Source organism: Eumetopias jubatus, unplaced genomic scaffold, assembly GCF_037043125.1.
Source record: "Eumetopias jubatus isolate StellerSeaLion01/CBP00866 unplaced genomic scaffold, mEumJub1_p1.0 scaffold_14, whole genome shotgun sequence".
Lineage (NCBI taxonomy): Eukaryota > Metazoa > Chordata > Mammalia > Carnivora > Otariidae > Eumetopias > Eumetopias jubatus.
Window position 1 is genome coordinate 19310815 of NW_028274820.1, and position 27221 is coordinate 19338035.

A 27221-nucleotide genomic window follows, 5' to 3' on the forward strand; every position below is an offset into this window, starting at 1 on the left:
CGGCGCCCCCCGGGCGGGCCTTCCTGCGGTGCCGGGCTCCCCCTTGTGAGCTCTTTGAGAAAGCACAAGCTGCCTGCGCCTAGTCAGAAGCCTTGAATGCGGAGGGGAAGGCAAACACCGCACCATTAGACCGCCAAGTACAGTGCAGGCTGAAGTGTTTATGGGTTTCCACAGTAACCATGGTAACGCCACCACTGGCTGTTTGAAGGCTGTCACTTTGTCACTCAGCTTGTGGAACTGGCCACAGCAACGCCAGAAACGGGCTGCCTTTACATATTGGTACCGTCTAAGTGGTTTTATTTCATTAATTTTTTGACATTGTTTTCATTTTTGTTTTCAGGGGAGCTCTGGAAGCCTATGTTCAATCAGTGAGAAGTAGAGAAGGCAAAGAATTTGCACCAGTTTATCCCATAATGGTTCAACTGCTTCAGAAAGCCATGTCTACTCTTCAGTAACAGTGTGAAGTAGTTCTCAATCTCCCTTTTGCGCGAACCCAGCTCAAGGTTGGCAGTTAACCTAAGAAACACATACTCTAAAAATCAGCTACCATCCACTATTTTGAGAACATAATCAACCTCTCTGTACTTCCTGTTGATCTGCTTACCTCTTGAGCCCCTTCTCCCTTAAGTAAAATGTCAAAATAGATTCATCACTACCTTCAAACTCCGTGGACCTGATTTTTCCAGAAAGATACCCAACTCTTTTCTTTCAGGACATTTTTTTCTTTTAGGAGACTAGCTAAAATTTCTTTCCCATGAGAGTCCCCCTCTGTGTACACACACACCCTAAGTTTCCATTGCTTTTTAAGGGCTCTGACCAAGTTATAAATACCCTGCTGCTCCCAATTAACCTTTGCCCTCACTAGGTAAGTGTGTAGCCCAGTGGTTTCCAAATTTGACTGCACATTAGGGTCACTGGTGGAAAGCTTTTGAAAATCCTGATGCCCAACGTGCACCCCGTGTTAACACATCTGGGGGTAGGGCCAGGCATCCATTTTTGAAAATATCCCCGGGTGTTTCCAGTATGCAGAGAAGTCTGGGAACCACCGGTATCTCCCAAAGCTAAGACATAGGGTCATATGTTGTTTAAGTATGTCTTACTGTATCTGTAATAAAGATAGAGCAAGGCTGTCTTTATCCTCTGTGTCATTCTATTAAAAGCAGACTTTGGGGGCTGGTCAACTTTGTAGTGGAGATGTCAAGTTAAAAATTTTTAGTCTACAAAAGTCATTCACATAGATGATCTAGATCCTTGTTTTTCCATTGCCCATGACCTGTCACTAACATTTTGTTTCTAATTTATGTTTAAAAACCCCATCAGCAACTTCTTAGTGTATTTTCCATGCCCACACCTATTGTTTGGACTCAGACATAAAGTTCAGTCAAGTTCAATCCGCAGAAGTCAGAGATAAACAATTTTTTTTTCATTTTATTTGAAATAATATACAAGAATATAGTGTGCAAAATTTAGGGGCAACATCATGAAGAAGTGTAATGAACTGAAATCAATTTTACAGCTGTGATTCCTAACCAGAAACACCACTTGGTAAGTAACAGAAAAGCCATGATTGTAGCTCAGAGCAGAAGCAGCTGTCTGCCAACGTGTGTGCTCTCACCTCAGACAGCTGGAGGAGAAGTAAAGTGCACGTGTTGCACTGCAGGAAGTGCAAAGTCTGCCCCCACCATACACATAGGATGACAAACAAGATATTTAAGATATGTGGCTGAGGAGATACAGAACACAAAGTTAAAAAAATACAATGGTGTCAACTGTTAATAGCACCATGACAGTGACTATATCCCAATGCTATTAACTAACTTGGCCTGGGCCTGGGCGAGGCCTCCGCCGCAAGTCCAGCATGGGTGCTGCTGCCCGGTGCCAGTCTCGGCGTCCCCGGGGGACCCCGTGGCAGGCGGCGTGCACGCACTGGGACGCCGACACCGGGCACATGTTCAGGAGCTCCCGGGTTTGGCACAGATGCTGGGCCATGCGGTAGTCGCTCAAGGAAAGGCCAGCTCCCGGCTCGGTTTCATTCCACTATGTGTACAATACAGATTAATAAGCAGTAAGGAGCCAATGTATAAACAGCAGTTACATATTTTTAAATTCCCCTTTTGTACAATTTAAAATAAAACATGTATACACTCTCCTCTCTTTCTACTGTACTTTAGCACCACAGGATATCAATTTTCAAGCCTATATTACCTGATAGACATATATGAAGTTTGGAAGAAAAATAAGGCAATTTGGTTTACAATGTTGATAGTTTTAGCTTACTTAATGCTCTAATGGAAAAAGCAAATCCTCACTCATATTATTAAATCATTTCAAGACTCAATGCTATCAGTATCTTATGGTCACACGAATTCAGGACAAATGGTGACACCTCGATCTTCTTAAGTCCCTCCGTCAACGGTCAGTGTTTATGCAACTACAGACTTAAGAACATATGCATCCTGGCTTAATGTTGCTGTGAGCCCTGTGGAGAGAAAATTAAAACAGCTAATGTTTACAAGTCAATACACAGTAATTCTACAAATGAAAGCTAAGATGAAGAACAGAATGTTTATAAACTTACTATTTAAAAAAGATCACTTTCTCAAATGGGGCGATTTTTAAAAGTGTGCTAACACCCAACAGCTCAAGCATCCAGAAAATGTATGAGAACGGTGACAAGAGATGGGTTAGGAAGAGCAGCAAAGAAAGGGGATCTAGGCCAAGTCCTACCACACTCAACTCAAAACCAGTTGAGCCACCCTCTTCTACTGGAGTCTGACTACCGTCTACTTCTTTACAAGAAATTCCTGATAAATGTAAGCGATTGTGAACTGCATGTTACTCTAAAAAGACATATGCATAAATCTACAGAATAAATGTAAGGCATCCTTAGCCGCCCTCCTGCTGCAAAGGACTGATGTCTTCCCTTCATTTTTAAACGGTACTTCAAATTGAGCTCACTCTGTTCTACCATGTGAAGTTTTCTTCAGAATTAATCAAAAAACTTGACTTAAAAGTTGCTAACCTAGTAATGGAAACATTCTAAGAATCCATTCCATCCAAGGTTGTGTTTTTATGCTGTGAATTCATTTACAAGAGTCTTCCTGGGCCTATTACTTCTTCTTCCTGAGGTTTTTAATCTAGAAATTCTGTGCGAATGTCAGAAGGCCCCATGAAGGTTAATGTGCCCCATCCTCCTTAGCCCCTGCCCATTTATGAAAAGAGGCTGCTGGGACACGGCACCCCAAGATCAGAAAGATTTTGTACCGTCCTACTGCATTGGTTACACCCATCTTTCAACCCAACTAAAAATACTACCGTTCCCCAAAATTATTTTTCCACCTCAACATTTCTGGATAAACATTCTTCTTAAGCATGCCAGACACTCCTATTTTCCGTGCTAAAAAAGTAAATGGCACTTCATAATTTAAATAAATAAATAAGGCAGCCTGTCTCATAGGGTGGTGTAAAAACATTATTAGGTTGTTAAGTATAAAAAGGCTGAAAGTATAAAAAGGTTGAAAAAGAGCCTCTATACCACCTTTTCAAGGTTATATAAGCATTGTTCCACACGCCAGTTCAGTTATGGGGAGAAGTCAAGATCTTTTTGAGCAACTAGTTGTTGAAACCTACTGAATTGGTTCTTTTCCTTTTCCAACAGTCAGGATTTAGGCGTTTTTGTTCTTCAGCCAAAGCCTTTGCTTCTAACGTATACATCCTTCTCTCTTCATTCTTCATTTTCTTCCACCTGTCGCCGAGGATCACGCTTATGGCTCTGTAAAATAAACATGCACACAACGCTGAAGGCCAGGATTTCTCGTAAGATGCATGTCCAGTGCTGCTACCTCAGGAAGAAACAAAGTTAAAAGAAAAAAAGACAATCTTGTCCAACAGAGAGAAGGGAAAAGGTCAAGGCTATTGTAGTCATTTCCAGTAAAATCTCAAGTCCCATGGGCCCATTCATCATCATGGCAGTTAAAGCCTCCTGGAATGGTGCCAATATTTCCAGTTGTCAGAGGACATCTAAAATGGCTAAAAATTCAGTGTCCTACAGAGCTTAAAGAAAAAAGTATTTCAGAGACGTGGTTTAAATTACCATTGGCTCTATCCTGGTACATTGGTTTCTCAAAGATGCTTAAGATAGCACAAGGCAGTGTTCGGTATCAGCAGCATAATGTATTAAAAGCTATTCTTGCTTTCTGTTTCTGCTCATAACCCATCAGTTATGATCAAAGTTTCATTCATTCATGTAACCATAGTGAAAATGTGGTGGCATGAACTATGCACACCGTACCGTTTCCCTCCTAAGACAAGGCCAGATAAATCCTAGATCACGTGATCTCTGTACTTGAAGAAATTGGATAAACTCAAAGGGAAAGAAGTCTGACTGAATAAAACACATCATGATAGAAATCTGAAGCTGTTTCCTATTTATATTTGTTAATCTCCCAAAACCAGTGTAAGTCTCATCCAGAACATGCAAACAGAAACCATTTTCCTTCTGTGGAGAGCTTTTAACCATTAACTCCATGACACAAGGGTCACATACGCTGCACAAAGGAGATACGAGTGAGCTCAGTGCCTGACGTGGAAGCTAGCGCTGGGCTAGAACAGGAAGCACAGCTCTACCAGGAATTCAGTATGTAGTAAATACAGACAAGTGTGTACATATATATTTTTTCCAATAAGTTGATGCAATTAAACATTGTATTGCATCTTCATTAAAATAAAACCCAGTTTTTATAGTCTCTGGGTTAAAGGTACCACGGTTGACACATTTACCAGTTAAATCGGTAGGAAACATTTAGGTTATCAATTCCCAAATCAGAGGTGCATTTGGTTTGAGAAGTTTCTCTTTTTAAAATGTAAATACTTAAAAATTTAGCTCATGAGAAGAGACTGGTAGCTGCCAGAGGCTAGGGGTGGGGGGTGGATGAAATGGGTGAAGGGGGTCAAAAGGAACAAACTTCCAGTTGTACAATAAGTCAGTCATGGGCCTGTAAGGTGCTACACAGTGACCACAGTTAGTCCCGCTGGGCTGTGCATTTGAAAGTTGTGAAGAGTAGCTCTTAAAAGTTCTCGTTAAAAGAAAAATTTGTAACTGTGCGGTGACGGATGAGAACCAGACTTCCTGTGGCGATGGTTTCATGGTGCCTACAGCTTTCAAAGCATTATGCTGACCTGAAACTATGTCCACTCCCACTCCCTCTATATAGCAATTAAGCTCATGAGACATTCAAACTCAAGTTCAAAACTCAGTTACTTTATGTGGATAATCATTTGACTTTTCTCATGATACCAAGGAAGAGAGTATTGATTGTCAGGCAACTGGAAAAACTGGAAGAAGTAATTTTAATACATGGAAAATTAGGCTGGTTTGAGAGGAAGTGAGTAGAGGATGCTAACAGATGAGCTAAGAGTATAAGTAAACCGAGTAGAAAGGACTAGAGTCAGTTTTATCCCTGGGTTCTAACTGAGGACACCTCTATGTTTAGTCTTTGGCAGTTTATAGTGATTTCCACATTTGTCAAAAGACTACAAATGGCCACTGCCTGCACATTCCATAGTGTGACACAGTTGTGAGGACATCCTTGGGATCTGAAGAAACTTTTCTACAGAACAGTCAGTTGTTAGAATTGTGACTTCCAACAGGCAAACAACATTTAATACTATTTTAGAAGGCAGATCCTTAGGTAACCTAAAGTCTCTCCAGGTGTTATAAAAATATTTACCCATGACCCTAAAAATTCCACTTAAACTTTTTATAGTCAACCTAAGAAAACGAATTCAATAATAAAAGCTATTGGGGGGTGCCTGGGCGGTTCAGTAGGTTAAGCGTCTGCCTTCAGTTCAAGTCATGATCCTGGGGTCCTGGGCTTGATCCCCACGTCAGGCTCCTCCTCAACAGGGAGCCTGCTTCTCCTTCTCCCTCTGCCCCTCTTCTCATGCTCTCTCACTCTTTCAAATAAGTCAACAGAATCTTTAAATAGTAATAATAATGATGATAAAAGCTATTGGAGGATAAGTTTACTTAACTATCCCAGTTCCTGTGAAACTGCACTGGAGTGTTAATTATTAGAATCATAAATACTCTTTTTACCTGTTATCTTTCCCTGGGTACATCTGAGTATATTCAACTCTATATTTTTTGGCAAAAAGCATGAAGGCATTCATTGGTCTTTTGCACTTGTTAGGAGAAGTGGCGCTCACAGTCCCTGAGCTGTGGGTTTTGACAGCTTTAGCATACAAGGAATTGGAAGAGAGCTGTGATGATCCTGGTGAGCCACAGTTTTTACTGAGTCCAGATCTTGCAAAGTCTTGACCTCCAGGCCCTCCACAAGACAAAGATGCACGACGCTGACGAGCCATACTACTTAACACATAGACTGCAGAAGAATCCATAGGTGTGAAGTCATAGCTAAAAAAAAATTTATTAACATGGTTTTAATTCAGTTTGATTTGTAAAAACAGGATTTAAAAAAACAAAAACAAAAACCTTAACACCTGATCGGAAACTTCAATGTATATAATGTTAACCAACCCTACTTTAATAACTTCACCATCAATAGTTGCTTATAAGCTGACAGCTTGTATATGCACTAAAATTATTTTTTTTTAAATCTGCAGAGAATACAAAAGTTAAGAAAACTTCAAGCCCCCCACAAGAATGTTATAATCCACGCACTTTATTCATAGCAAGTACCTCCTCCAGATCCCATGCAACCCACTTAATTACTACTCTAGATTCACTTTTTGACAAATTTGATAATCTGATTTCTTGGCCGAAAGAAGCCTAAAAACAGCTAGAAAGTTAAAATGGAGCAGCAGGGCATATACCAGGCCTAAGTGCTACACAAGACCAAGTGTTGGGGAAGGACAGTCAAAAGTGGTTGAATACAGCTAAAGGAACTTAAAATTTTTTGTCTGTTTAGGTCAAAACAGTCATGTATACATCCATCGCCCCTAAAGGGCATCCATCTAATAGAACACAGCTTCATAACTTAAAAGTAAGAACTCACACTGATCGGGCAAGGCCGTATTTTGTTAAGTATATTCAGTTTACACGAGCATGGAAACAAGTTACCCATATTCTCATTTTCCCAACAAGCTTGCTTAGTGAGTATCATTATCCTCTCTTTATATAAAGAAACAGGCCAAAAAAAGGAACAAGTACTATTCACCCAAGGCCCCACAGCTACTAGATCCAGGCCGAGATCCGTCCACCCCTAAACCCTTAGGTTTCCTCACTAAAACCACGGTGCTCCGCCTTGCCACTGGCTGACATCAAAGTGAACAAACAATAATCAGACTCATTGAAAATATTACCTCAAAAGTAGAGCTAATGTAGATGACAGCCTAAAGATTACACCTGTCAAAAGATTCCTTTGGTTCCAAATGTGTTAACACCTACTGCTTATACCTTTTATCTTAACAGAAAACCTTGTATTCTAAATCTGGCCCCTACTCTCTCCCTGAAGTTCTGGCAATCTATCACAACAGGTTGATATTAGCTACAGGAATCAGATACAGTTAAGTATCTACCTAAAGGTATTACGAATTATTCCAGGGACGGGGATGGAGAGAGCGAAGTGCATGAGGCCTGGGCCATTCACTGCACACAATAAAAAAGACTTCTACCAATTATCAACCACACCACCTGTGGTTTTTAGAGAGATTACATGAACTCAATGTTATGACTCCAAAACCATCTAATCAATGCTTACCAGTCAGGATCACGTCAAAGAAACAATTTTTGGCTGTCCTCAAGCGCCTCCCATATATAATTTAGAAAAACGGCAAAATTAAGCATTATAAATGAACCTGACATACAATTATTAATCTCCCCTGAAGGAAGTATTTGATTACAATCTGAAATACCAAAAAGATTTAAGAAAATTCTGAGGCAAGCTCATGAACTACTGCAATTTGAAAACTCTACCATCTAGTGGTACGAATGGAGCCTACCCTCCGTTTCCATGATGGATACAACTTACTTAGTTTGAAATATTTGATCACCGAAATCTGCATTCTGAGGGGACGACGGCATCAAAACGTTACACAGAATGTCTTAACGGCTTCACGTTTCGCCGCGCGAGCCCCTCACCGCCGCGGGGTCCTGCGCCGCGCCCGCGGTCACGCCTGCGCCCCGGCTCCCCGCCGCTGCTCGCTCAGGTCACCCCTCCCACCTTCACTACAGTCCCCCTCGGAAGAAAAACTCGCCAACAGGGTTAGTCTGTGAAGCGTACATGTCTGTTAACCAGATACTCACTTGAATCCTCCCTTCAACGTGATGCTCATTTTGCAGATTTTACAGGTTTTTTTTAAAGAGCCACTGAAAAGTTCGCCGCTGTCCCTCAGCGCGCTCGCCGCAAAGCGGGGGGCTGGGCGCGGGGTTGGGGCGCGGCGGCCGGGCTCCGGAGCTCCCGTTCCCAGCAGGCCCTGCGGCCTCTCACGCGCACACACCGCCCCGCACACGTTCCCTAGGCCCCGCCCTTCTCCCGAGGCGAAGCCAAGAGGCAGGCCCAGGGCTTAGCACAGTTTAAATCCCCACGCCCGGCACACACACCAGGCTCTCAAATATTTGATGACCAACTGAAAAGGTAAAAAAAAATAAATGCTGGATAACGTGATAATGTAAAATTTTAACTGGGTTCAAACCCCACCTCTTCCAGCAGGTTCAGTAAACCATGTACCTCAGGTAACGTCTCTCCAAGACGCATGTGACACAGACCGTGCAGCTTTGCAGAGCTGACAGGGCCGTGCCCACAAGACCCAGGGCACAGACTGGCGCGCAGCAGTCCTGTGAGCACAGAAGTAGCCTAGACTGGTGAATCCTCAGATGATACAGACTTGAAACCTGGTTCTGATACTAAGGGCTGTTTTAGTTCCTGAACCGCCCCCCACACCCCTCTCCGGTAAAGGGAGGATGTAATCTCATCGGGTAGGGAAGAGGAGCTCAGGTGACACGTGCACAGCACCGGGGACACGATGGGCACCCGCGAGGTGTGTTAAATTCTATCACTCGAACAGAAATGCCAACTTTGCAGAGTCAGAAGTGACTGAAAACTGCCTGACACCTAGAAGACTGGCCTCAATTCTGTGTCTCCAGTGGGCTCCTCCAAATCATGCTCTCACCTAAAACTTCCTTTCCACAAATGAACTGGGAACTGTGTTTAAGAGCTCATCTATGGCCAACTTCTGGTCCCTACCAAGCTAAAATCTACTCAGATGTCCTCTGTACAGCACAACCCAAGAGCTGGCCCCGAATCCCCAAACAGTCGGGGCAATGGACTCTCGGGTTCCCTCTCAGACGAGGGTTTCTTCTTCCTGCCGTTCTTTACCTTCTCGCCCTCATGCCAGGCAGCACTCCCCTTAACCCACCCAGTCATAATCTAACCCACAGCGAAAATGTAGGCAACTTCATGTTTCTCAACTCTGTCATGGTTTCTCCTGGATGAAACTGCCCATTTCCCAATCCTTTATGAGGAGCAGAAAGGAGGGTGTTGCTGTCACTCCACAGGAAAATGAGCCCAATGTCTAAGGTCATCTCAGGAGTGACTGCTATTCAGTGGGACCAAGTGATGGGAAGCTACCACCTTGGAAAAGCAGGAATTAGGTAGCCTAGTATTCCTTTTTGCTCAAAAGAAAGTTTTACACTATGCAAGACTTGATAAAAAATGTATATAACTTTTGTTATAGAGTGTACAAATAAATGAGTACACCCACAACCTAATTAAGAAATAGAATATTTCTATCACTAAAGTTCCACATTTGCCACCCCCCCAGCGAAAGCCACTCTCCTGAATGGTTTATCATCCCCTTACTTTTTCAACATTATAAAAATAATAAATTCATAAACACAACATATAAACACTATAGCAGCATTAACTATGTTAATACATCAATTGTATCAACACGTAATATGTAAAAGTCTTGTTACACAAGAAAGAGGTAACACGGCAGGCCAGACTGCTCTCCTTTCGAGGGCATCCGTACAAGGTTGGCCCTCTACTAGCATCTGGGATTAGGATTTCAAGGAGAGTTCTCATCATTCCACAACTGGTAAGAGTGGCTCATTGTGCCTAAACTGTGTGTACAAACAACATGGTTTACCCTGAACACCTGCTTTCCTTTTGGAAGTTTGGGATTTGGGTACGTGCAAGGCAGAGGCAGCCTAGGCCACCTCCTCCCAGTAAGACCCTGGTACTGAGCGTCCAACAGCTTCCCTGGCTGATGCCCAGTAATACCTGTTGTCAGCAGTCACTGCCGAGAGAGAGAAGCGTGCACTGTGTGACTCCACTGGGAGACGAGTCCTGGAAGCCTGGCTTCCTCCAGACTTCACCCCACGTGCCTTGCCTTTTTGTGATTTTGCTTTGTATCCCTTCACTATAAGAAATCTTAGGCATGAATGTGACTACAAACTAAATCCTGTGAGTCATCCTACTACATCGCTGAATCCCTAGCATAACTGCATAATGTGTATTATATATACTACATAAAAATTACACAAATGTAATTAGATTTGTAATTTTGTTATATTTCCAAAGAACATCTGATTCCATGAAAAATGGAATGATACTGTATATTTCTGAGACTAATTTTACTTAACTATTTCTAAAACTGATCCATGTTTTACAATGTATGGCTACGGCTCATTCATCTTCCACTTATAAAAAGAATTCCATCGTATGATTACATCACAATTTGTATTCACTCTGCAGTTGATGACTATTGCATTGTTTCCATGTTTTTGCTATCCTGAGCAGCACAGCTATGACCTGATTCTCTCTCCCAGTGCGTGTCTATGAGAATTTTCTTCTCTACGGTACACATACTTCTCTAGGTACAACTACTACAGATAGTCAGTGTTATAAAACAAAGCCAAATTATCTTCCAAAGTTTTTCTATCTCTAGAATATTCTCACCAAATTGTGTGAGGTATCACTGACCTACACCCTAAGAATGTTTAGAGTATCAGATTTTCAAACTGTCTCATTTCTCTATAATTTTTAGAAAAGTATATATGAGGGATGTAATCAAACAGCATTTAGATTCCAATCTGCAAATGTTTACTGAGCATATAACCTGTGCCAGGGCCTGTGCTAGTTGTTTTTTTAAAATAATAGCCTCACATATCCTTTTGAAATAAAAATATATTATTAACATTGTTTTATTATGTTAAAATGAGTGAACTAAAACCTATAGGCCAGCAGGAATTCTGAATTTAATAATTATCTTAAAGAAAAAAATGAGTCTTAAAATCCCAGATACCTACACACACACTTTCTCTGGATAATTCCTGGGCGTAAGTAACCAACCACCCCAACCCCAGTGTGCCCAGGCCTGTGGGGCTTCCAGGACCGTGGGGCTTCCAGGACCGTGGGCCTTTCAGTGCTAAAACCAGTAAAGTTGCACACAAACTGAGACAGTTGATCAGATCAGCCTTCTTGAGTGTCAGGACACATGGGTACTGACTCTGTTCTCAAGAAAAATCACTTCCCTCTTTAAGATTTTCCAAATGTCAGTTTTTTGCTATTTTTACTGTTTGTTAATTCATGCAACTAATGCCCTTGGTTGAAATGAATATTAAAGGAACAGTTAAGGACAGAAAAGAAAGGGTAACAATTAACTACAAAAAAGAACAGTATTAGGAGACTTGTGGCCTGGTGAAAACAGCTGGCAGGATATGGCAATTTTATATATATATGTATATTAACTATCAAAGCTCGTCTCTGTAGTTCTTGGTCACGTAACATGTGGTATTTTTCCTAATCTAATACCAAATGTTTTATGAACTCCTGGTTTTCTTATACGACTACTCTATGAAAAGCTCCCCTTGAACTATTATTTTACTTTAATTACGTAGTATTTTTTCATTTCATCATGTACATACTTGCTCTAAGTAGTCCTTTTATAATTCTCAAATCTTTTAGGTTTAACCTCCTAAATATCTGACTTAGCAATCATTAGAGATTAAAGGTAAACATTAACAGAAAAAAAGAATTAACCCAATATTACCTTTTAAATGTATCAAAAACACCTGAATCATCAAAATTAATGGCATCGGGGTGTCCAGGAGGTAGACATACATCACCAATATGAATCTCACAACATGGGATGCCATGCTGTACCACAGTCAAGCTTGGATAAAATGATGACCAACCTAAAATTAAATCAAACAGCAGTTACATAAAGGATGAGGATGGACAGAAGGTACCCTAATTTATTCTCTGATATACCTATCACTTCTGAGCCTTAAAAAGTTTTTAGTCCAGTTCCAGCAGATTTTTAACATGTCCGGTATCTCTGCTACAAAGCAAGTCCAAGTATTTTCTTCAAGCAATGCAAAAGCTCTCCAAAACTAGTTTAATTCAGCATTTTATTAATATACAGAGTCTATCAATCGGCGCTTCCACAATTTACAAGATAATAAGTGATAGATGATGATGACTGAGACCATGAAATAGCGTCTGAATTACCATTTTTCACACGGTGTTACAATAGACCTCGGAAAAGTGATTCAGATATATAGCATATTTGGTAACCCTAAACCAAAATGCAATTACCAGAATACTCCATTCCCCAAACTATACAAAGATACAGAGAGCTGCTTGTAGAGTGTGTTACAGGAGTCTAAGAGCAGGAGGTGACTCCTGCTAAAACGCATACACATCAGTAGGTATTGTGATAAGGCACTTCCTATGGTAGTTCTCTGTAGTTTGAAAGAAGTTCACCCTTCAAGTTTTTTTTTTTCTTAATCACCAAAGAATTATGCCACAAGACATAATAATAGACTTAAGAAGTCTTCTTTAAAAAGTTACTATAAAATCAAATTGAAGCCCTACCTTTATTCTTAACATAGAAAGGGTGGTCCAGCTTACACTCTACAGTAAGTAAACCGTCTTCCTCTGTACCGGGATCAAAAGTCAACTTCAGTACAGACTCACCAAATGATACACTTTCTTCATGTGATAACAACTTTAGACCATCAGAACCATAGCCCTGAAAATACATGCATAGAGTGAACAAACAGGCAGTGTTTAATTCAACACATAGTGAAGTTCCTATCACATGTAAGACTTTGTGGAAAAGGTAACAATAAACAAGTCAGCATCCCTGTCTTTAAGGTCCTTGCTTTCCACCCACCAGTGAAGAAAGGCACATCTATAAACCACTACAATGTAAAGCAGACTGGAACAGCACTTTAATTGAAGTGTAAACGATGCTAATGGACTTTAATGAAGGGAGGTATAAACTCTAAGAGAGACTAGGAAGGGCTTTCAATTCCCACTTCTAAACCCAGAAGTTAGAAGAACAGGCCTCAATGCCAGCAACAGCTGAAATCAGCGACTTCTCTGGAGAGTGGCAAGTATTTGCTAAAAATACAGGGGAGTTCAGAGGTTAGGCAAAGAAGCCAGAAAAGGAGGGGCTAGTTAGTAAGTCGAGGAGTCTTAATGACGGGGACGTGCTCAAACCTTCCTTTGAATGGGTGCTGCAAGTCAATGAAAGTATTTTACTAACAACTGTCAATTTTAAGAAGATGATAAAGTCTGCAGGATAAAAGGTGACTCTCATATTCAATTTCTTTGAAGACATGAGGAAAGAAACCCATTAATCTTAAACTGACAAGTGCTGCGGTGGTAGAACCAGGCTAAATGTAAATTCAACCAATATTTATTGAGCAGTCAGCACATGCCAGATGCTAGGTTCTGAAAACACGTTAACTACATGGGATCTCTAAAATTCACAAAAAAACCATGGAGACCGACAGGTCACCAGCTAGCTTTAGCACACAACCGTTTCTCCAGTGACAGAACCAGAAGGGTGACTGCAAAGCATCTTTAGGGAATTAGAACTGATCCACTAACTATGAAGGGAGGGGGGAAATAGTCAACTTCTTGGTTTTTAATCAGCCAATAGAAGGTTAACAATATCTTTAAAAGAAGGGAGAAAAAGCAGGCCAGGAAGGGGAAGGAAAAGGTGAGTCCAGTCTCGGTTATACGAACAAGCTGAGCATAAAGAACTGGTTGATATCCATGTGCAGATGTCCAACATGCAGGGGAAAGCTACAGCCATATATTTGTAAATGAAATTATAGAATCTTCTAATTCTTAGAGCTATGAGACCTCCAAGGGAATTCAATCCCATTTTACAGATCAGAAAGCCAACACAGGGCGGGGTCAACAATCTGCCCAACATCAGTCACACACACAGTTGCTGAAGAACCAGAAACAGAGCCCAGATCTCCTGCCTCCAAGACCGGGGTGCCTTCCACAGGCCCACCAAGGGGCTGCGGCTGACCGTATCAGCAGACGGGAAATGGTGAAGACAGTGCCCACGGGCAGAACCTTCTCTCCCACTCCACACCATGGGCAGACAAGCCGCCAGCCACAGAGACGGAGACAGTAGAGAACCGGAGCCCCGCCATGCTGCACAAATCAAGAGAAGACAACTCCCTGTGTCAAATGTTGCAAAGATGACAAACAAAGCAAGAAGTCTCACTAGAAATCAGAATGAAGCTAGTAACCTTTGAGACAATCTGAGTAGAATGGCAGAGGCCCAAGTGAGACTAGGCGAACTTCACCATAAATGAAGAGTAACAGCAAGAGGGGGAAACTAAGGCAGTTGAGTCAGGACTAGTTCTCTCCAGACTCAACAGTAAGTAACAGCAGGATCAAAACAGGAATTTTAAACAAGCACACTTCACATGCCCAACTTCTCTGCCTACAGTGGAGATGGAGAAATTCAAGATTTTAAAGATTAAGATTGTACAGATACCAACTAACATTTAACCTTCCGCTGCCACCTACTGCCTTTGCTTATTAACTTAAACAAATGCCAGTGTTTTATCGGGTCATTTAAAAAGTAACTTAATATAATCAACTCTCAATTATCCATTTGGGAATTAACCACTTTGTAGACTAAGAAAAAGCCTTGGTTCGTTTGTTCATTTTATTTGAAATGCCAGTTTAGTTTCCCCAACGTAAAACATACAAAAAGAGCTACGAGATACATCTTTTGCCCATCTAAGAAAGCATAATTACAAAGGTAAACCTGAAGTCACTGCCGCTCTCCATGTGGCTAAGCCGTAACACAGTCACAAAACCTCTACCTAAAATATGTCACTTAAGTATGAAAGTAAATGGAGGATACTCCTACAGATTAATAATAAGCCTAGGTTTCCTTTCGAAAGATTTGGAAGAGTTTTATGAATTTTAAATCAACCTTGTGAGTGCCCACTTGGAGATCTTCCTCATTATCACAGCCTTCGGTTCTAGCAAAATCTTCAACATCCTGCCATTCCTTTTTGCTTCCCTTATGAAAGCACAGTCGTGTGCCTAAAGTTTAAGTAAAAAAAAAAAAAAATTAGGTATGTGCCTAGCATGCTACACAAGTCAGCTGTAAAATTTCAAGCATTCTTTCACCTTTCAGAAAACAGTGCCAAGCAGTTGAAGGCCAGGAATTGCACCAGCCCAAATCATCATCATCGGAGAGGGAGGACATACAGAAAATGCCAGATTCTGACTCACTATTTGCCTATGGAGAAAAACATCAGAAACTTTATTTTGCAACATATTTTGTTAATATCTGTCTTTACCTCAGGCTTCTGGCTCTCTCCCTCCTCCTGAGTGGATAACTTAAACACTGTAAACTTAAGGAAAAATACGCCTTTGAAAACTGAAGTTTTTGGAAGTTTTAGTTCAATATATGTTCCCACTGGTAACAAACACTCCCCAAAGTTGCGAGAGCCGTACATAAACTCGAATCCAGATTGCTAGCAGAACAATGAGACAATTCCCCAGCTGTGTATGCTTCAGAAGGACTTCCAAGAAAAGGAAAGTTAACATATTTCAACTGTTGTGCAAACTTCGCTAACAGTTTACGTTCATGAATACACTCACCCTTTCGTGTCTGACTGGTGTTTCCTCCTTCCAGTGATGATGAGGGAAGGCTGGCTCGCTCTTAGAAGAGGACACAGGTGGAGGGCGTGCATAGGAATGTAAACTTTTGCTAGTAGCTATGATGTGTACAGGAGATGATCTAAAATAAGGAAGCAGTTTTAACCATAATGCAGAGCTCCTTACACAGTAGGTCTTTCCTTTTGATGAAAAGAACTTCATATTCCTAAGACCAACTCATCACATATAAGACACCTATAGAAAACACTGGTAAAGACATCAAGATTTCACTTGGAGTACGCTATTCCTTAACTTCTTAACCAAGCCTTCTTCACACGTGGTAAATACCGTTCTTTTTTCATATTTACCCATGTATTTTAAAATTCCAAATTATTCATTCCTTTATTCAGACATGCATATCCTCATTCATGAAGGATCATGTGCAGGGCTCCCTGTCCACTTCTCTCTTCTACTTTGACTCAGTCAGTATGAACAGGACATCTAAGCTGAACGTGACCAACATGGAACCTTCTATCTACCAACCACCTGTCACTGGGCAGATAAAATGAACTACCTGAAGCTAAAATGCTTAAATTTATTATAGCAGAAAGGAGCCTATTTGCAACTTCTTGTAACTGGACACTATTTCTTGTTTTCTGATTCAAACTTATTGAAAAGCATCTACTCATAAGGCTAGTTATTTTCCCCCAGGATCACCTTAGAAAAAGGTCAGCCCTTCCCGGGAGGGGTAGCAGTAAGAAGCATGCCCAGCCTGGGTGAGTGGCACCATGCTCTGAACTCAAAAGAGTTCAGAAAGCAACAGAGAGGAAGACTGCAGGCTCTCGGAGACCAACCCGCCTGAAGGTCCCACATCAGGACAGTCTTGAGGTGCCAAATAGTAAGGGACCTAGGCCGTAACACAGCAAAGTATACACATGTCTGTACTAAGCCTCTTAGTTGGTTGAAGGGGGAGGGACATCTCACTTTCTAGTTCTTCCCTTACTCCCTGAGAAACTTTATTGGCCCTTCAATTTTTATTTTATCCTCATTAACACTCTTTCATTATACCTTTGCAGAAGTTACTTTTTGGTAAGGGTCTATTAAACTATGCTTTCATGTCCATATCACTTCTTAAATAAAAACCCCTGAGGGACGCCTGGGTGGTTCAGTGGGTTAAGCGTCTGCCTTTAACTCAGGTCATGATCCCAGGGTCCTGGGATCGAGTCCTGCTTCAGGCTCCCTGCTCGGCGGGGAGCCTGCTTCTCCCTCTCCCTCTGCCTGCAACTCCCCCTGCTTGTGCTCTGTCATATAAATAAAATAAAATCTTAAAAAAAAAAAAAAACAGGCGCCTGCGTGGCTCAGCCGTTGGGCATCTGCCTTCGGCTCAGGTCATGATCCCAGGGTCCTGGGATCGAGCCCCACATTGGGCTCCCTGCTCTGCAGGAAGCCTGCTTTCCCTCTTCTCAATTCCCCTGCTTGTGTTCCCTCTCTCGCTGTGTCTTTCTCTGTCAAATAAATAAATAAAATCTTTAAAAAAAAAACACACAAAACCCTCAAATTTCGAAGCATTTTATTAGCATACTCTCCAATCAATTTTGGATTTCAAAATACAAATAGTGTTTCATCTTTGGCCCATTGCTTCCTTTTGTTAAACATTTAGATCTTTATGATATTGGAGAATGGCCAAACTGCTAAACTTCCTTAAGTATATCCCTGCCTTCAGGACTAATAAAAGAAATTGGGGTTTATTAGTTCTTTTGTTGAACCATTTAAGGAGAAGTAACAGCACAATGTTCTAAAATGCATATGGCCTGTAAAAATTAACATGCCAAACGTGTGTGAAACACCAACACCATAGGTCTCTTCATCCCTCTACCTACGCAGGGGTAATGTAAATGGTACCTGTCCCCAACCCCTTGGTATTGTACAGTTATGGACTTCAGAGATCCAAAGCTCACTAACTAACACCATTTAACATGCTCCAAGAAGCTGCATAAACAGCCACTCAGTGTTAGAAGACAGGCAAGACAGCAGAGTGTGACTCTTGGTCTTGTTCCCCAGGAAGAAGGGAAGCACAGAAAATGCTACAGAGAATAAGTTTATAAGAGTATCTCCTTTACTTATGTTTTTATTTATATCAATTATCTTCTGAGGGGTTTACTCAACTTTCCAGGAGTTCCATTATTAATTCTCTTAAGTTTGCTATATAAAAAAAAAAAAGTGTTATCACTAAACTAGGAAAAAGAAAGTCCAATGGGAAAATTAGGGTTTGTTTTTTTAATTATAAGCAAATTTTTAGCCTTTTGACTATTTTTTCTTTCTGGGAAATTTTTCATGGGATTAAACTGAAAAATTTAGTTAACTAAATTGAATTTGCCCTAATCGAGACCAATATCCTGCTGAACAGAAGAAAAACAACATAACTCAATGGGTTGCAAGAAAACCAGGGATTCACACATGAAAAGTTTATTTTTTAACAAAGAATTACATTAAGTTAGAAGCACTACCAAAATTCAGTTATCCCTACATCATCTCATGTGGACTGTCTACCCACGCGAGTACAAATCCGCTTTCTCTCCCCTACAAACTATCGTATTTATCTGGGTATTTTTACATAGCTAATTTTCTAATTTTAGGTATAATTAATGAAACATTATCCACTTAGGTCTCTCTAGGAATTTTAGTTCAAAGCTTCCATAATTTCATAGCACAACAACTCATTTGCAGAAACTCTGGTCTGGGTATATGAAACAGTGGTTTTTACCAATGGGAGTCCACTCTTACTAAGTTCTAGATTTTAACATTAGCAATTATGGTTTTCACCAATGTCACATACATTGTGGAAGAAAATAAACCTAGACCAAAAGGAACCAAACTCAAGGTTGGTAAGATTTTAAAATAAAACATTTATTATAATTATGACTTTTTAGACAAGTATAATTTTCATTTCTATAAGGATAAGTATATAATAAAAGTATTTCTTGGTCTGGTTTAATTTTTGATGACTTTAATACACTTACAAATATTTTTGACTGCGGTTCTCTTACCACTTTTATCTACTTCTCAAAGTATGAAATCATGATATTAGGTGAAAAAGCTCTGCGATCATTATAAAACAAAGAACGTAATTCGAATGACTACTTAAATTCTAATTTCAGTTGACCATTCATTAGATGGTTAATAGCATTATTACTTTTAAAACTAGAAAAAAAAAGTAGCTCTTTGTAATGATAGACGTTTTCAATAAAAATAGAGCCAGTGTGCCCACCTGTTGTAGAACGAGCACTGCATAAGTGGACTCTGTGGGCTGGTGGCGATATTTGCTAATTCTGTTAGCCAATCCACCTCATTTTCACCATAAGTATTTTCTGATATGTCTGAGGTATTTTGGTTCCAAGATGGTCTTGGATACTCTTGATGTGAAACATCTGAACTTAGCTGGTATATGGCAGATTGGGTAGGATCACTCTGAACAGCCTGAAGTTCAGGAAGGTCATCTGCAAATAAAAACACTCAAAATTATAAAAAGTAAATTGCTAACACGGGGAATAATGTTATAATTACAGCTGGAAGAGAAGTCCTTAAATCTAGCTAATTAATTTTGTGAGAAGTATAAATTCAAAATGTTTTCTTGAATGAACAAGTTTCAATCTAAATAATGACACCTTCTACACTGCAGGGTCAACAGAGCCTGATGGGAAATAGACCAAAAAGATGTAAATGTACTGATGACTTGAATGACCACACCTCTTCCCAGACCCGAAAAAGTTTGTGTTTACATATTCTGATTTTTTTTTATAGTTCACCGGATTAGTCCATATTCCAACAAGATGTTTTTAGGTTAACATGTTAATGAGGAAAAAAGCATTTTATGTGTACACATATGTACTTACTCCCATACTTTATTACCCTGTTATAGAAGATTACTGCAATAAAGAGAACAATTTTTAAAGATGAGATCAATAGGTCATGTTATAAAGTTTTAGGTACTACTTATTCAACTTAATCTATGCTAAATTATTTCTTCTGAGAAATTCTAAACTCAATAATAATTGTTGATTATGTTTTCTTAAAGGTGTGTTCCCAAGGCTCAAGTACACACCATGGCTATGAACACTAAGGAAGACTGAATTCTAAAAAAAAAAAAGAAAAAGGAGAGGAGAAAAAGCCTCTTACAGGCCTTAAAAAAAACTTTATGAAACACACCTAAAACAAACTACAGATCCACTGGATTCCTTCAATATGTAAGTCAGGAAATTCTTCTAGCCTTGCGAGTCCTGGTCAACTGTTACTATAAAAATACACAGAATTCCTATTCAAGGCAAGTAGAACAGCCCATGAAAACTGAAATGTCTTACTTAACAAGTATTAATTAAGATCTCCAGTCCAAAAATGGACTAGAAGCCATCCCTCTTTGAGCAGCTGAAAAACATCACAGCAACTTAGGCAAACCCCACCCTGTAACTCCCGCACTGCTGTAGCTGTTCGCCTTCCCTCACTGCTGACGGCCTTCTGGGGCCAGCACTTCTTTAGTCACTGGGTGGAAAGGGTTCATTTGTCTTTCAAGCTCAGGAAATTAACTGCTTTTAAAGCCAAGCAGTGGGTTGTGGTGCAAGTTTTTGCCACCCTTCCCCCGGCCCTAACGTCCTGAGGTCCTCCTGAAAATGGTGGACTGGAGGCGCTCCGTGCTCAACGGCACCCACCACTCAGTGACTCGCAGAGCCCAGCAACCCGTTGGGAAATGCCCCAAGACCTGCAGGATCTCCAAATTCCCAAAGAGCACAGCAGCATGTAGCCTCCTCTGTCCTATCATTCGTAAAGGGAGGCTAATCATGGCTCTGTGGACATTTCGGCAAGCCACACATTAAATGCAGAAAGAGCCAAGCTGAAAAGCAGGGCCGCAAGCCCAGGTCACTCACTGGCTGCTGACTCCTCAAAACCAACGTCCCAGCAGTACAATTCCAAGACCTACTTTCACATGTCTACACACTTCTACCGGCCACGCATCCCAGGGTCGGCTTGGCGGCAGTGTGATGACCATAAATGTCAGACCCTCCAGTTTCAAGGGTCCGCTGTACCTTGCCCGTCAAAGCCACAAACGGGCCACGCGGGGCTGAGCATAATGTACTACACTCACCAGCAGTTTCAAAAGTCACATGAGCCACACACAGGATTTTCCCGAGGTGTTTACCGGCCCAACCTTTACCAACGACAGCAGTTTAGTTTGATAATTTGTAAATCAGTCTCAATGATAACCATACACAGCCCAAAGTTACGTTGGTTTTAAGTAATATTTTACAAGCAGTAACAATGGAACATTGAAAACTCCTAAGGTACAAAAACTTCACATACTTTTAAGCAGTTTAAGGCAGGTGGAGAAGCTGACTTAACATAAAAATATGAATCTCAGACTCCTAAAAAACTTAATTTTGTTTACCAAGCTCCATGTGCTCATCACAGGAGTTGTATCCAGGTGAGGATGGCAAGTTTTCATTACACTGCAGCAACTCCAGTGAGTCATTCATTCCCGAAGCTCGCTTGTCCATCACCAGCAGGAGTTTCTGTACTGCATTAGGCATCTGATTTGTCTTCACTTCCCACACCATGTTATGGTGCTCCGACTTCAAATAAAAATAATAAAGAAAAATGTATCAAGTCGTGTGAGCTGGATATTACAGAAGTATCAAATCCATCAGAGACTCATAATGTTGTATCTTTAATCATATATTGCCATCTGTACCCCCCTCAAATCCTTTAGAGCAGGCCGACTCCCAGATTTCTTGGGCTACAACGATGTAGTCAGCACTAAATTATACCCAAATCCAAAAGGATTCATATCTTAAATTTATAAAAATGTTTTCTTTAAAAGAATAATAGCACTATTATATATACTTTTATTTCTTTAAGTAACTCTGAGACCCAAACACAGAGACCAAGAAAACCATTTTTTCAACTTGTTTCTTCAAATTTTTTTTTTTAAAAAAGATTTTATTTGACAGAGAGAGTGAGTTAGCGAGAGCAGGAACACAAGCAGGGGGAGTGGGCGAGGGAGAAGCAGGCTTCCCGCTGAGCAGGGAGCCCGATGCAGGGCTCGATCCCAGGACCCTGGGATCATGACCTGAGCCGAAGGCAGACGCCCAACGACTGAGCCACCCAGGCGCCCCTGTATCTTCAAATTTAAAAGAAAATTAACAAACTTTCCTCCATTAAATTAAAAAAAGAAAAACTGAAGGAATATTCTATTTTTTTTTCATTTTTGAAGATTCTATTTCACTTTTTCTGTTTACCAACTTGTTATTTTGTTTTCTCATCTTCTGAAAGTAAAGTTTAACATACTTAAAATAACATTCTCTAAAGGACATTTAAGAGTTTCTTAAAATGGCTATATAGTACGCTTCTCAAAAAAATAAAAATGCTACATTTTCTTTATGAAAGTTTGGTACCCAGCCATCATAAAAAGATACCTGTCCTTCTGAATAGCTTATTATTTCTAGAAAGATGAATAATAATCATGGGAAATTTAAACAAATAGTAAATTTATCCTCATCTTAAGCCTACAAAGCTATCACAAGGAAGAAAATAACATAGGTTAATATGCCTAAATGATTTCTAGCAAAGTCTACCAATTAAATTTTGTTGTGAAAGTAAAATGTGTTTATACCTTTTACACTCTGCCTTTGGACAATGATCAAATTGGTTATTTAACCGGGGTGACAGCAGCAGGAAGATTTCCTGATTTCTCAAGCTTTACTCCAAATCTCATTAAAAAAAAAAAGTTCTAATGAGCTAATATGAAATACACACAAGAAATCTAACATGACAGAGTTTTTCCTCAAAATAAGACAATAAAATATACTGCAATTTAACGTCACTAAAAGTCTAGTACCTGGGCCTATGCTGATCAAAATGCAGTGAAAAGATGTTAACTGCTCAGTATTTACACCAGAGCTTTCTAAGCCATGACATAATCACCAACAAACACTGGCAACACTGACAAACTTTTTTTCTAGAAAAGCTTTTTCATGATCTTTTTATTATGAAATATGTCTTCCTAACTGTAAAATACATAATCACTATAGGGGGAAAAAATGGAAAAAAAGGCATTTTTAAATTTTATTTTTTATTTTTTTAAAGATTTTATTTATTTGACAGAGAGAGACATATCGAGAGAGGGAACACAAGCAGGGGGAGTGGGAGAGGGAGAAGCAGGCTTCCCGCGGAGCAGGGAGCCCGATGCAGGGCTTGATCCCGGGACCCTGGGATCATGACCTAAGCTGAAAGCAGACCCTTAACAACTGAGCCCCCAGGCACCCCTAAAAAGGCATTTTTTTAAAAGAAATAATGACTTTTTAAAAAGAGATTTATTTATTTTAGAGAGACAGAGAAAGAGGGCTTGTACAGGTGGAGGTGGGGCAGGGGCAGAAGGAAAGAAACTCAAGCAGACTCCCTGATGAGCGTGGAGCCCTACAGGGAGCTGATCTCAGGACCCTGAGATCATGACCTCAGCTGAAATCAAGAGTTGGACGCTTAACCAACTGAGCCACCCAGATGCCCCAGAAAGGATGACTTCTAATCCCACCAACCAGATTTAGATATTGTTAACATTTTGGTATATTGTCGTACAATCCAATCTCTTTTTCATGCAGACACCTACAATTATATATTTTCCTTCATACGTTGTATTATATACAATTGATACCTTTTTCCTTAGCATAAGCTCATAAGCATTTTCCTATGTCACTAATTTTTCTTACAGGTCTATTTTAAATAGTTCCATAATATACATTATTAGGCTATATCAACATTTCCTTAACCCTCCTACTGTTGAACATGCTATTCCCAGGGTTTTTACTCTTCTAAACAACAGTTTAAATTTTAAAAAAATATCTACTTATATCAGATTATTTCAGATTTCTAGAGACACACTAGCAGGTGAATGGCAATTAAACATCTTCTAACGGTTCCTGACACATGTAACCAAACTGCCTGTTGCCTTACTTTATTTCTAACAATCTCCTTCAGGTTCTCTCTGCCTATACCCCTCAAAAATGACCCAAATCCTGGGCATTGCTTTAGAGTCTTACTCAATACTGACTAAGATGTTCTACAGAGTAGTGAAAAGGGCACTGGGTCAGACGTAAGGAATCATGAGTTCTGAGTCCAGCTTGACCACTTACTATCTGATCTAAGTGACTGAGCTTCTCACTAACTCAGTATCTTCATCTGTCAAACAGTTGCTCTATTTTCCTCCTAGAGGGGTTGTGAGGATGAAATGAGACACAGTGAGTAAAAAAAATATAAAATGACTTCTTCACAAAATGTTTTATCCCTAGACTGACAAAGCACAACCTTATACATACTCTGGGCACTTAACGTCCCAAAGAGAACAGTTACTGAAAATACTTAATGATAGGAGACCAGATAGCTAGTTTATTCAGCTTCGGCAATTTCCTCCCTCAAGAATATGACAAGTTATCCAACACATCTTAATAGAAGTCATGGATCATGCCATTATTTCAGGGAAATAACAGTTTATCTATCTAAAAGATGTCCAAACGTTCACAAGAAATGAACACTTTTCCAGTTTAGTACAATTTATTATCTACTAATCACAGTCTTACTATATGGTTAACAGCAAATCTGCTGAGGTATAACAAATAATCTCCTACAAAATTGGTGCCTACAAAACATGTGGTAACACAAATTGATTTCTCAAGAATAACTGGCCAAATCATTACTCTGAACCTCCACATCACACTGCAAAAATCAAGCACACTTTAGCTAGATCAGTCATTCTCAAGCATGTGATTATGTGTGCTTCAAACAAAATGATGCCAAGGCCCCACCTCCAGAGAACATGATTTATTTGGTCTGGGGTATAACCCTATGCACTGGCTTTTATTTATTTTCTTTCCAAAGAATACCAGGTGTATTGTGAGAACAAGTGAGCTAAAAATGATTACCAAATTCCTTTTTATTTAAATATACATATTCATTTAATATACATTATATACAAGGCACTATACTAGCTGCAATGTTGGACCTCAATGATGAACAATTTGTCTTGAATCTCAAGGAATCTGTACTTTAGTGGAAAGATATAAGCAAATAACCACAGTTCACAGCAGGGCTTGGCTACGAATGGGTAAAACGGAGGGAAGAAAAGCCTTCCAATGAGAGAAACTCACATGAACAAACTTGTAGAGTCTGCAAAGTAATGGATAAAATCAAAACAACATAAAATCCACTACCACCAGAAGGTAGGCTGGCCTTGTGTGTCTTGTGGTCACGGATACCAAGCCTGGAAAGGTGGACAGAGCCAGAATCTTCACTCCTAGTTTAGAAAAATTGGATTCTTTGGTTTTTGTACACAAGAGTAAGGTCTCTGAAATTAGGCTACCTGAGTTTATAATCAGATTTACTACTTATTAGCTATGTGTCCTGGACAAGCTATTTAGAAATCGTTTTGCCTTATTTGTAAAATGGAAATCATAAAAATACCTACATAGATTGTTGTAAAGACTCAGTGAGCTAACAAATGTAAAAAGCTTACAGTAGTGCCTAACACAGAGCAAACCCTCAGTGCAGAGTGGCCAGTATTATTATTAGCAATTATCAGACAATGAAGAACCACTGAAGATTTTTTTAACAGAGGTCTGACGTGATCAGGACTATAAACACTTTCTTTAAGGCTATAAAACAAATCATACTGAAACATGAGTATGCAGAAACATCTATAACACATATTTAAGGGAAAATATATTTAAAAAGTGTATTCACATTCCCAAATTGTCAGCCACCTGCTCCCAGCGTCCTTTGCAAGAGTTCTTAGAAAATTAGTAGTATCACTGCACCCAAAACCATAAGATACCTAGGAATAAATTTAACCAAAGAGGCAAAGGATCTGTACTCAGAAAACTATAAAATACTCATGAAAGAAAATGAAGAAGACACAAAGAAATGGAAAAACATCCCATGCTCATGGATTGGAAGAACAAACATTGTGAAGATGTCAATGCTTCCTAGAGCAATCTACACATTCAATGCAATCCCCATCAAAATACCATCCACTTTTTTCAAAGAAATGGAACAAATAATCCTAAAATTTGTATGGAACCAGAGGAGACCCCGAATAACCAGAGGAATATTGAAAAAGAAAAGCAAAGCTGGCGGCATCACAATTCCAGACCTCCAGCTCTATTACAAAGCTGTCATCATCAAGACAGTATGGTACTGGCACAAAAACAGACACATCGATCAATGGAACAGAATCGAGAGCCCAGAAATGGACCCTCAACTCTATGGTCAACTAACCTTTGATAAAGCAGGAAAGCATGTCCAATGGAAAAAAGACAGTCTCTTCAACAAATGGTGTTGGGAAAATTGGACAGCCACATTCAGAAGAATGAAACTGGACCATTTCCTTACACCACACACAAAAATAGACTCCAAATGGTTGAAAGACCTAAACATGAGACAGGAGTCCATCAAAATCCTAAAGGAGCAACCTCTTCGACCTCAGCCGCGGCAACTTCTTCCTAGAAACATCACCAAAGGCAAGGGAAGCAAGGGCAAAAATGAACTATTGGGATTTCATCCAGATAAAAAGCTTTTGCACAGCAAAAGAAACAGTCCACAAAACCAAAAGACAACCAACAGAATGGGAGAAAATATTTGCAAATGACATATCAGATAAAGGGCTAGTATCCAAAATCTATAAAAAACTTAATCAAACTCAACACCCAAAGAACAAATAATCCAATCAAGAAATGGGCAGAAGACATGAACATTTTTCCAAAGAAGACATCCAAATGGCCAACAAACACATGAAAAAGTGCTCAACATCGCTCAGCATCAGGGAAATCCAAATCAAAACCTCCATGAGATACCACCTCACACCAGTCAGAATGGCTAAAATTAACAAGTCAGGAAACGACAGATGTTGGCGGAGATGCAGAGAAAGGAGAATCCTCCTACACTGTTGGTGGGAATGCAAGCTGGTGCAACCCCTCTGGAAAACAGTATGGAGGGTCCTCAAACAGTTGAAAATAGAGCTACCATACGATCCAGCAATTGCACTCCTGGGTATTTACCCCAAAGATACAAATGTAGGGATCCGAAGGGGTACGTGCACCCCAATGTTTATAGCAGCAATGTCCACACTAGCCAAACTGTGGAAAGAGCTAAGATGTCCATCGACAGATGAATGGATAAAGAAGATGTGGTATATATCCACAATGGAATATTATGCAGCCATCAAAAGGAATGAGATCTTGCCATTTGCAATGACGTGGATGGAACTGGAGGGTGTTATGCTGAGTGACA

At 40.1% G+C, this 27221-nt stretch overlaps 2 protein-coding genes across 2 annotated transcripts in view; one reads left to right on the forward strand and one right to left on the reverse strand.

The window, feature by feature from the left end:
• Positions 1-1553, forward strand: part of COG5 (component of oligomeric golgi complex 5) — a 310052-nt gene extending 308499 nt beyond the window's left edge. The window contains exon 22 of the mRNA XM_088018413.1: positions 341-1553. Coding sequence (XP_087874539.1) covers positions 341-455 — 115 coding nt within the window. The 3' untranslated portion in view covers positions 456-1553. The remainder of the gene's footprint in view (positions 1-340) is intronic.
• Positions 1402-27221, reverse strand: part of HBP1 (HMG-box transcription factor 1) — a 30352-nt gene continuing 4532 nt past the window's right edge. The window contains exons 2-11 of the mRNA XM_028117260.2: positions 21334-21517; positions 19165-19393; positions 15900-16038; positions 15423-15534; positions 15223-15335; positions 12843-12999; positions 12016-12160; positions 6098-6415; positions 3631-3772; positions 1402-2479 (exon numbers count right to left, since the gene is read on the reverse strand). Coding sequence (XP_027973061.1) covers positions 2462-2479; positions 3631-3772; positions 6098-6415; positions 12016-12160; positions 12843-12999; positions 15223-15335; positions 15423-15534; positions 15900-16038; positions 19165-19393; positions 21334-21517 — 1557 coding nt within the window. The 3' untranslated portion in view covers positions 1402-2461. The remainder of the gene's footprint in view (positions 2480-3630; positions 3773-6097; positions 6416-12015; positions 12161-12842; positions 13000-15222; positions 15336-15422; positions 15535-15899; positions 16039-19164; positions 19394-21333; positions 21518-27221) is intronic.